The sequence below is a fragment of the Frankliniella occidentalis genome, unplaced genomic scaffold (assembly GCF_000697945.3).
Source record: "Frankliniella occidentalis isolate FOCC.00 unplaced genomic scaffold, Focc_3.1 Scaffold62, whole genome shotgun sequence".
NCBI classification, from domain to species: domain Eukaryota; kingdom Metazoa; phylum Arthropoda; class Insecta; order Thysanoptera; family Thripidae; genus Frankliniella; species Frankliniella occidentalis.
In genome coordinates, this window is record NW_026267192.1 from 619,270 (window position 1) to 630,610 (window position 11,341).

At 41.1% G+C, this 11,341-nt stretch overlaps 2 protein-coding genes across 4 annotated transcripts in view; both read right to left on the reverse strand.

Moving 5' to 3' along the window:
* The window catches only part of LOC113206518 (cryptochrome-1), a 20,381-nt gene extending 19,145 nt beyond the window's left edge, over positions 1-1,236 (reverse strand). The window contains exon 1 of one of the 2 annotated variants that reach the window (XM_052267982.1): positions 570-1,236. In XM_052267982.1, the coding sequence (XP_052123942.1) occupies positions 570-844 (275 nt within the window). In that variant the 5' untranslated portion in view covers positions 845-1,236. The remainder of the gene's footprint in view (positions 1-569) is intronic. The other variant, XM_026422635.2, reaches the window with a different exon arrangement.
* A 2,222-nt stretch (positions 1,237-3,458) lies between these two features.
* On the reverse strand, positions 3,459-11,062 carry LOC113206517 (calcium uptake protein 1 homolog, mitochondrial). 2 transcript variants are annotated; one of them, XM_026422631.2, is made up of 12 exons: positions 10,876-11,062; positions 10,250-10,582; positions 9,734-9,935; positions 8,270-8,444; positions 7,752-7,789; positions 5,417-5,531; positions 5,186-5,346; positions 4,969-5,085; positions 4,748-4,872; positions 4,544-4,668; positions 4,377-4,466; positions 3,459-4,299 (listed from the first exon to the last, which is right to left on the reverse strand). In XM_026422631.2, exons 2-12 carry the CDS (start codon positions 10,567-10,569, stop codon positions 4,145-4,147), a joined length of 1,623 nt encoding a protein of 540 aa, XP_026278416.1. In that variant the 5' UTR covers positions 10,570-10,582; positions 10,876-11,062; the 3' UTR covers positions 3,459-4,144. The 2 variants fall into 2 exon arrangements, with proteins under 2 accessions (XP_026278416.1, XP_026278419.1); XM_026422634.2 differs by lacking the exon at positions 8,270-8,444 and adding an exon at positions 9,019-9,178.
* Between the last annotated feature and the right edge of the window lie 279 nt (positions 11,063-11,341).

Consider the following 11,341-nt stretch of genomic DNA (forward strand, 5'->3'; position numbering starts at 1 on the left):
TGGTTGGCTACGCTAGGGACCATGGCGCCTTAGGATGCAAACCATCATCCTGTGCCGTGGTCCTGACGCACGGTATGGCTAGACTGGACAAGTATCTAGGGCTCTAGGTATGGCTAGCCGGTGAGGGTTCCGGCTCACAAGTTGTCGGGGCGGGTCGCGCTCCCAGTGTCTCTTACGCTCGTTTGTTTACACGTGCCGCCATAGGCCAGCTGCGCTGCGAGTAAAGGCACCGTACGGTACCGTACTACTACTCCAATAGAGCGAGCGCACCCAATCTACAGTGGAGGATTCTCTCGGTAATCTGCCAAAATGCATTCGAATTATTTTCATCCGAATCAACAGATGCCTGATGGGTGGGTAACTTGCACTAGAACCAGTCTGAATGAGGTAGGCATAGGCAAAAATAAACATGACATGACATTTCGCCAAAAGAAGTCCTGGCTACGCGCGGAGGCAGGGGGGGGGGGGTAAGCAAGGATAAGGAAAGTGTCAGGGAGTGACGGTGAGGACGGGGACATGTAGGGGAAAACCCGCTCTTCGGTAGCGAGTGTGTGGTAAACAAAACTCACCTCCATTTGTTGATGCCAACGTTGGAAGAGCCCGCGAACCACGGATCCAGAAAGTAGATGCAACGTAGGGTGGTGGCGCCCTTGAGGCCGTGCCGCAGGCTGGGGTTGTCGTGCAGGCGGAGGCCCTTGCGGAACCAGTGCACGCTGTGCTTGGTGCGCGGGGCCGCGGCGGAGGCGGTGGCGGCAGACAGGGCCGGCGAAGGGCGAATCGACGTGGCGGCCGACCCCGCCGACGGGGACGTGATGAACTCCGACTCCGACTCCGACGAACACATCGTGATCACCTGTTGATCCTCCCGCTACGGCGGCGCATCTTGATCCGCGACACACTCGGGCACAGCGACGCCACGCCGCACGAATATCTTCCCAGATTTGTTGTGTCGGGCACTCGGGCGGACGACGGCGACGTCGTATCCACAAACGCACGCCCGCGCGAACGGCAGCACGACACTCGCACGCTCAACTGCACTACACAGCCGCCAGCCCCTGAAGCCTCAGGCTCGGCCCCTGCACTGGGCTGTCCGGGACGCGCCCGTGTTTTGGCCGGCGAGACGGAATACGGAACGAGCGCGCTCGACTCGAAGTTCGTACGACTGGACTACTGACTACTGCCCTGGCCCCGGTCCCGGCCCCGCGGCATCTTGCTCCGCTGACTAGCCGCGCTCCGCGCTGCATTCCCCCGCCCTGCCCCCGCCACGCGCCGCCCCTCCCGCGGCCCGCGACCACGCCGAGAACAACGTGACTGCAACGTGACTCGGCAGCTGTGGCGTCGATCCCGCGCCCCATTGGCCGAGTGCGTCACGTGAGCTCGGAGGCGGGGCGCGGCCAGTGGTGCGGCTCAGTCACGTTGCACGCCATGCTGCCATGTCGCCAGCCAACGGCCTGGTGGGGCGCGGGGCGCGAGGCGCCGGGCCCCTGCGCGAGGCTTGGGTGCGGCGCTCGCCCTCCCTGCCGCTCGCGCGGTGCCTTCCCTGGCCCTCCCGCGAAGGAGCTGCCGGCGGCCCGCCGTTCCCGCCTTCGGCGGGGCCGTGGCCATGGGTATGAGAAACCGGTGCGGCTGGCTGGCCCATTGATATCGGTAGCGTACGGGTGCAGCGCCCTAGCGCCCTTCGGTACCCGGAGCACCTTGCCAGCCCCCCACCCCCACCCCATTCCAAACTTTCTGCGGCGCCTCGACCAAAACGACTCAACGCGCGGATTCAACTTTTATACTGAAAACGAGTTCGTTGCTGTTCCCGTGACGGTCTATAACACTGGACATTCGATCTGGGCAACAAGACGCATAACTCTCCTCTCACCTCGGTTAGACAGTGTTCGGAGCCTAGAGCTGGCCAGATTCGGCACCTCCTCAGGTCCTCTCGAGGGGAGGCGGGTGTATCTACTGACGTCATTCTCATCCCTCAATCCCGTTTCGCTCTACACTGTAAACGCAATCAAACAGTAGATTTTGAAATAGTCAATTAACACAATTTCTCACTAAAGTTTAAATCGTAAATTGTAGAGGTGAGCCACAAACATTCGTTTTGCACATGTTAATTCCTTAGTACATTTTTTGCAAACATTAAAATGCAGCACGGCGTTATAACAAATTCTATACAATTACCGTACTATCGCTGCGAATGTGTACTAAGGGTCCTTCCCTTGACACACATTTATTTATCATTCGATATGAGTTATCTTGTAAAATTGTGTCTACGTATTTTATTTTTTTAAGTTTTCGGTTATGTTATTTAAGCATCTTACATCCTCCAGGCCTTCCCCTCCCTCTTTGAGAACTGAAACAATATGGGAATTCATTGACGTGAAGCCCTGGGCGTCCCACCGTCCCACTCGTTTTCCACCCCACCTCAGGTCGTGTTATATAACTTCCTGATCTCCAGCAAGGGGAGTCAGGATTCTCGTTTTTTTTGCTGAATTCCTGAGTACACTACTATTTTCATTTCGCAAATAATACTTTCTTCTTGCAGACAAGCGGAGTTATTTCGTCCTTAAATCACAGGCGCGACAAAGATCCGTCTGACCGGAGAGGGGGGGGGGGGAATTACAGGGGCGTTGAAGCACAAATTGCCTATCTTTTAGGCGTCCCACTAGAGACGACGGGAGGGATGCGCCTATACCGCGCCTGTTAAAACACCGATGGGGCGCTAAACTAAACGCCCTACGGAACGGAAGAACCACTTCCATGGGCGCAAACTAAGGAGGCAATACAAATTCCCTTAAAGGAAAAAAGGCCGTTAACCACATGACATAACTATTCCCAAACGTAGTTGCGTAAGAAACAAAAATGAAATGAACGCGTCATTCAAGGGGACATTTCGAACAAAGTGCCACCCCTCGCCGCCGATAGCCGCCCGCCCTGGACTCATTTGGCGCATTGCTCACCGCTGTCACGTGCGTCAGACAAAGAGGGCCGCCCAGCGACCACGTGGGGACCAAGTGAGGGTGGCTTGAGGGTAAGATTTGGTGAGGCGGCCGGGAGTCGGGCACAGCTGGTGGCATCCAGTGACTATCCAGAGTGGAGGGGCAGCGACCATAGACAATCGTGTGCGACAATCCTGACAACACGCAACATCTGAAGATGAATTAAATGGGCTGACATAATGCAACAACAGGACAGCCGGGTTGTGGCGTTTCGCGCAGAGAAGCTATTCCCTATGCCGTAGCACACATGCATCTGGGTTGCCTACGCCTACCCGGTGCAGTAGGGAGGCCGTGGACGTGGACAGCGCTGTGAAAGAAAGAGAGGTGAAAGAGAGAGACATAATGGGGATCTGTAGGTCTGAGAGTGAGTCGCACACACACTAGGTGCACGCCAAAGTACCACAGCAAGTTGAGCATTAATGATTTGCCAGTCTCTTCTTGCAGTGGTGTAATAAAGATACAGATATCTTATTTGCGGGGCCTTAGTAACTGCTTTAATAAAGGTTAAACACATTCGAATTTCATAACAAGCTTTTACAGTCGTGGTAAAAAAACCTGCTATCTTCACAGCACAAATAAGTAGTCTTTTTTTAAAATCACACATATAAATAAAGTGCGCAACTGGCGTGCACATGCAAGTGCTCAACACTAAGTTGCACACGTTTAAGTGTTTGACTGGATATTTGAATACTATAAAGTGCTTGAACATCAGGGTTGGCCAATAAAGCTTTGGACACTTTAAAGCTTTGGACACTTTACAGTGTTCAAATTTACTGTTGAACATTTTTAAGTATTCAAATATCCTATCAAACACTTAAAAGTGTGCAACATAGTGTTGAGAACTTGCATGTGTACGCCAGTTGCACACCTTATTTATCAGTGCAAACTTAGTTTGACTATTTCTATGTAAGTAGACTAGAATGAAGTAGAAGTAAAAAGAAAAGTAACAGATGACAAGTCATTTAAATCTGGGTGAGATAAAATCAAAGATTACTTTACAACACACATAAAATAGAACTATATTGTAGAATAGAGAGAGTGTTTCAAATTATACAACATAAAACAAATTGTATCAGAATGACAGAGTACATGTTATCAATGTTATCACTGTCATGTTATAATAAGATAATAAAACAGAACATAAAATATCACAATTAGAAGTCCAACAGAACAGGTTTAGTTTCACGGGCACATTTTACGGCTGACTGTAGTAATTTGACAAAACCTGTATCTTTAGGTTTTTCTAACCCACGCAGAAGACGATTCTTCATCACAGCAACAAACTCACGATTGCTCAGCTGACCATCCACTGCAAAAAGATAGATTAGATAATGATATACTACCCAGATATGAAAGGGATTATAACAGACTAATTAATAAACTTACAGTTTTCATCAAATATGGTGAAAACAACACTTATGATGTGATCACTGAGGTCAACATGTGCAACAGTTTTGGCAACATGCTTCAAGGTGGCTGAAAAAATAAGACAGTTCCAGAAAAAGGTACATAGTTTAAACTGAAGATTAGAATAATGTTGCAGGAGAGAATACCTTGATCAATTGAGGCACCAGCAATATGATAAAATGTGAGAGCTGTATCTACATCATTAATATTGTTAAGAAAATGGAAAAACTTCAAATAGTCATCTCGACTAACACCTGGAGAGCTATGAAACCTGTAACACAAACAATATTGAACATAAAAAAAATGAATACACAATCTCAAATTTGAAGAAAGCAAAAACTGGTACACACATTTTCTTGACACGCTTCAGTGTCTTAGTCTTTTTTTTTTGAGGGTACCCAGCATATGCAAGAAGAAGCTCCGTGAAGTCAGCCTCAGTTATATTTCCATGTTCATCAGGATTTTTGCGATGAAACTAAAAAAAGTGGGGGGAGAAAAAAATTCAAAATTAACTTGTTGTGAAAATTTAAAAAATATTGCAAAAAGAGTGAATTCTTTAAACTATTCTTACCTCCAGACTTAGAATTTCCCTTTGTAACGATTGTTGAAAATCAAGGAACCGTTCAATAGTGAGTTTCTTTGTTAGGTCAGATCCAAAGAAAAATGTCGTCAGGGCCGAGTTAACTCCCTAAATTGGAAGAATAGATCAAAATCAGAGAAAACTTAGTTTAAAACATGATAATAAAATGAACGGAGTTTTGATAAACGATGAATTTTTTCTTTTATACCTTGAATGTATTTCCAGTATTAGAATGGTCACGGTGGCGGCTTCCTATACTTGTCTGCTGCCGTATCAGTGTCGCAACTTTTTCAAATTCCTCACAGTCCACATCACCATCACCATTTAAGTCAAACATTCGAAAAGCGATTTCAAAGTGACGTCTAGATGCTGTGATTGAAATGTAAAGAAGTGAGACAAAAGAAAGTGAAGATAGAAGAAAAATTAAAGTCACACTTACTTGACAGAACAGTAAGAAGGAAAATGTAGTCTGAAAAGGTAATAAGACCTGCACTGCCTAGCTTATAAAAAATGCTGTCTTCATCCAAAGCCAACTCTAACTTGGTATGAACATCCTGTAAAATAATGTCATGTGTAAGATTTTGTAAAGGCAAATACTTAGTCAAGACTGTTTGGCAGATTTGAGATTTTGACAAAAGTTATGAACAAATTGAACAATTTATCACAATTATCTCCTAATCATGTCAATATTTTGCAAATAAATTTCTTAGCAAAACTCTCATTTCCCGGACGAGGAATATAATTTTATCTACTGTACTTTGATGATAAAAGGATTTATGGTTCCAACTAGCGCTAGACTTATAAACACTAAATCCATTATCACTGACAAGGCACTTGCAGTGGAATGTATTATTTAGCAAAACAAGACTTTGGAAATTTTTGGCAGTTCACTCAAGTAATTCACACATTCATTTACTGGGGTGGTAATACCTGCATCAAACCAAATGAAGCCTTATTAAAACTCTGAGACCTAATAAGGTATGTGAAGAAATGAAAATACACATAACTAAACTAAAAGCGATTACTGAGGGGAAAAAAAAGGCTTTTGGAAAGCATCCTACAGCATACAAGAACAAGTGCAATAGATAAATCTCAAACTTTGTACAGTTCCACAAAGTTTGTTAAATACCTCTCTAGCTTTGAAAATAAAAATAAAACTTCTTTGTAAGAAAAACTCTTGGCTCAGTTCAATATTTTAAGTTAGGTAGTACGGAAAAAAGCATCAAAGAATTCGCCTAGAAGATGTCTGCTTGTAGAAGCTATTCACTATGAATATGCTCCCTCTTGAACAATCTGAATGGGATTACATAAAATAAAAGTATGCAATCCAACACTCACAATTTCTCTCAAAAACTAAAAGAAACCTCCACACCAAAAATTGAGAGTGAAAATAAACTAAATCTTTGTCACTGGTAGTGAGATTTGGCATAAAAATTATCAATACGTGTGTCTTGGGCTGGGAGAAACAAACGGTAGACTAGAAATATTAAAACAAAATAGAAAGTGAAAGATGGGATAAAGTAAAAAGAGATTGTGTAAGTGACATGCAAATGACGCAATACATGCAAATATTTAACCCCAAGTTACTTCCCATTTGTATTAAAGTAGGAGCATGACTTTGGATACAAATAAAAGCAACACTGAAAAATAAAACAACCTGATATCATCCTAGACAGAAATAATGGTGAAAGAATACTTGTCTAAATGTTATTTTTAGCAAAACATTTGCGTGTTGCTACATTGAAAGAATTAAAACCATTTACATGGATGGGATTGGAAAATATTTGCATTGTTACTGGTCAAGGGTCAAAGTGAAAAACATCTACCAGGCACTGAGAAGGAGGAAGAAAACCAGAAATAGTATACAATAAATACCTCCGAAGGATTCTGGAAATTACAGAAAACCATTGCAACGATGGAGAAGGTGGCAGACAAAACATGAAACCGCACAACATATAATTAGTGTCAGGAGAAGCAGGATTGGTTGGGTAAAAGAAAGGCAGGGTTTGTGTGTAAAAGACTTCAGAATAAAAAATCATTAGCAGTGAATCAAGGAGAACAAAGAATACAGAAGACAGGGCATCACAGGATTTCCCACTTTCTAATAATATGAATGAGGATTCAAACACAATGTCTACAAGATCAGGGTAGGTGTAAAGATAAGTTTAGAGCACTCAGTACTCATATCATTTGACAGAGCGAAGAGGGATAAAAAGGAGCTGAAAGAGCAAAGTACACAGATGAACTACTGAGCTCAGAGGCATACATCATCCAGAAGCATATGATGCAAAATAGTTTGATAATTTGATACTTTGCATTATTGTTGGGTAAAGTTACAGTTAAAGTTCTGCTAAAAAAAGACAACATTGTAGAAAATCACTATTTTGCATCACCAGACAATTGGCATTAGAAAGAAAGCAAGAATGCACCATTATAGAGTCACAAACACAGAAAGCAAAATAACATTAAAACAAATGGAAAGTATTGAAATTTTGCCACTTCATGAGGTAAGATGAGAGAAGGCGATTTAAGCCGGTTTTATCATGTAACAAGATTTAACTCCGATCAAATTCTTTACCAAGACTTTAAATTTTATGGTACAAGTTTTCTGTATACAGGTAGATAAACCAATTTTTTTTCCAAATTTTGTTTTCTTTTTACCTTAAAATTAGTTTGCTCTCAAGGGGCATGAAATAGCAAAGTGACTTCTCTGATGGTCTCTTGAAACCTCATAGGTCAAAATATACTGCACACTAAAAGTACATATTTCTTACCTTAGGATCATATCTCTTGTATCGATCAAGTCCTAGACCTGCAGACAAAAAAAATGGGTTTAGTTTTACAAGTAATTCATTAGATTAAAAGCGTTGAGATAATGACATAAAAATAATTACGTAGATTAAAAAAAAAAAAACACACAAGAAAACAAGCAAAGCAAATTTGAAGCCCTGAGTGTGCAACCAGTGAGAGTAAAGACAACTTCCATATCTGGTGACACCAAAATTTCAAGAGGAAGAAGATATGCGCAGAAAGGATAACAAAGCCAACATTAATAAAATTGAACATAAAAACCAACGACAAAAAACATAAAAATACTTGATAGCTCTCAAACAGAAAAATGACTCGTGAATCAAGCCATTATCATAAGTACTTAGATTGATGATTTTCAGGGTAAAAAAACATTATGAAACTATAAAATACATCTCTATTGTCAAATTGAGTATAATAACATATTGATGATAGAAAGTGCTAACAATGACAGCCTACTTAAGATATACTTTTAAATATTTACCGGGAGGCTGTTTCACTCCTGGAGTCATTGAGCGAAGAAAATCATCAGGTGTCATGAATACCTCATGAGTCTGGACCCCAGAAGAAGTAACATGAGTAACTTGGAGAGTAGCGAAGTAGCGGAAAACCTTATCAGGAGTTGAGAACTGACGGATGCGATTTTCATATTCGATGATCTGTCACCCCAAAGAAAGCAAGCATACAAATTTTGGATTAATGCCCATGTTGGATGGTTAGTGTAGAAAAAGGGTGAAACAATAATGATTAGTTTCATGTCTAGAATTTTGAGGTAGATGGATAATTCATGCAGGTAAATCTGGGAATATGACATGAATGGTGCAAACATAGTGATAGTTATTGTGAAATTTTAGCATGAAGTGTGAGAAAGTAGAGGGTGGATGCAACGGCATGCAAGTTATTCGCCAAGAAACAGTGCAGGGGAATATCTCATCTAGGATGGGATTCTTCTATGAAGAGGGTCCAGTCCAACCCACAGCACATGCAAACATGCTTCAACTCGAGTGTCTAATAGAAAATCATTATTTCTTTATATACAGAAATACTGCTAAAAACTACAAAATATAAAGAAAAAGTTCAAAGCTGCAGAGAAGATTAGGAAAAGGGTACAGCTCTATTTTTCAGATTTCAGTGCAGCATGTGATCTGGAGGAGTCAGCTCTTTTCCACTTATGTATAATGATTTCCTTAAGACCTCAATTCACCTGTTTCCGTATATTAGAAACATTATTACCATCCGGCTGTCTCCATCCGGGGGTGATTGCTCGCAAGAAGTCATCTGGTGTCATGTAAATTTCAGTGCCTTCAGAACTTTGAACTTTCACTGTAGCAAAGTACCGAAATATCTTGTCTGGTGTTGAGTATGCTCGCATACGGTTCTCATATTCAATTATCTGTGGTGCAATTATTTAAATGATTTTATTAACTAAATAAGCTAGATGAGAATTTACTTTTATTACAAGGACAGCTTATAAGAACATTATACTAAAAGTAGACAAAATCCTCAGAAATGCACCTAATCATAGAACATTAATACTATATCCTACAGCTATACTCTACAAAGTAGTGAACCATGCAGCTGTTGCAAAATAAAATTTAAACAAAACAAAAACACACTGCATTTCATAAGGGAAATTCATGCGTGTCGTGCTGTCATAAAGTTCAAAATCTCTACCAGGCAGAAATCAAATGCCAATATACTTGTTTTACCATTGAGGAAAAATGACAAACACAAAGCAGTTCTTTTGCAAAAAAAAAAAAGAAGAAAATAGCTATGAAAATATAAAAATAAAACTCTTGTAACAAGTACAACAATGATTTTACATTGACAAAATAAAATTGCATCAAATGATTCAGCAAACTATTCCACAGATTTTTCTACTTTCCATTTTATAGGGAAGAAGAAAGATTATTCAGTATTGCTTCGATTGATCTAACATAGTACTTACTCTCCGTTCACGGAAACCTATAGCTTTCTTCTTTTTCTTCTTTGATTCATCTACTTCAGTTTCCTCTGCAGCAGCTTCGCCTACAAAAACTTTGCTATGCTTTTCAACATCTATAGTAGCTGCATCCACTTTGGGAGGCCAGTTTTTAAACCAGTCCTTGAACACATTTTTGAAGTATCCCTCTTCTTTATCTCCATAACCTCTGCTCATAAACAACATAAAAATGAGTCCATTAGGAATATTAGAGGAACTATGCTCCCCCAACAAAAACAATAAGATTAATATAAATAAAAAGTAAATATAGTCAATTCTCATTAGTACGATCCCCACGTACAACAATTTCCCCTTTAAAACGATTTTCCCCCGCAGTCTCATGTCATTAGTAAGCTTATTACTGCTATCTGATACTACAATTTCTCGTTAAAAAGTTGTGCACCCATCACCCCATCATTGTTGCACTAGTGGGAATTAACTGTAAATCAATAACTGAATAAATAAATTAGAAATACAACTTACGCATCATAGATGATATATCCAATAAATCCAATAATAATATAGGAAATGGTGTTAAGGAACTTGTCTGGTGGTTGAGTCTTATGCCCAAAATCTTGTTTCAGTCGGTATGACCTGGTTTGAACTTTAAATGGTTCAAAGCACGCTAATCTGTCACTTTTTTCGGAGACTCTCTTGGTACATGGCAAACGTGAGCACAGCTGAGATAACGGCCTCGCATGAATTATGGATGGAACTGACATATGTTTCAGACCATATTTTGTAACTGTAAATTGGGTCACATTCGGGGACTTTTTAAAATATTGATAAGCCCTGAGTGACATTTTACTGCATAACCTACAGAAGAAAAAATTGAAAAATGATTACAATAAACCGAGCAATAACACATGCTTCAACGAAAAGGGAAGTAATACAAGATTATTTGTGTTTAGAGCGGCCAACAAACAGTAACTGAGGTTAGAACTATCCAAACAGGCTATAAGGAGATAGCATAAAAAAAAACCTATGCAAATATTAAGGAGATCAACAAATCAGTTAAAAAGCACCTCAGGCTATCAGAGAACTCCCAGTGTAAGACAACATAACTGTGATTAAGAAACAAGTGATTAACTGCCAAAAGATTGACTAACCTTAAAGTTACAGGAAAGCATGGGGCAACTTATTCAAAAGAAAAATACACTTCCATAAACGGATAAACACTTCGACAACAAAGAAATATGGACAATTTACAGAGTTATTTCACAGACGAATGTAACCATCCAAGCAGACGGAGACAGTCAAAGACGCCATACTTGAAAACGCAAAGAAGGCAGGATTGCCACATCAGAAATTATGAAGTTCGAGAACTGAGAAAACCACAGAGATCAACCTTTGCGTCCCTACACCACCAAGTAATTATGACAATAAATTTTTTTATTTCTCTCTGTAAAGCAAATATATATGGGCCAAATAGCCAAGTTCCAAAATATGATTTTGTCATGTTCAAAAAATACATGTTGGCATTCTGAAGACGAGGGAGCAAGCCATATTTCTAAACGGCGCGCAGAAGAGTTAGCGGGCGACAATACCTTGGCGTCTGGCGTTGCAGTGCAATTG

What these genes read in the sequence shown, in the direction of transcription:
- LOC113206517 (XM_026422631.2), bottom strand. Translation starts at nt 10,569, where the DNA reads ATGTCACTCAGGGCTTATCAATATTTTAAAAAGTCCCCGAATGTGACC. An exon ending in ACAAGAGATATGATCCTAAG is followed by an intron (nt 5,532 to 7,751) that starts GTAAGAAATATG and finishes ATTATTTTACAG; the next exon opens with GATGTTCATACCAAGTTAGA. An exon ending in GGGAAATTCTAAGTCTGGAG is followed by an intron (nt 4,873 to 4,968) that starts GTAAGAATAGTT and finishes CACTTTTTTTAG; the next exon opens with TTTCATCGCAAAAATCCTGA.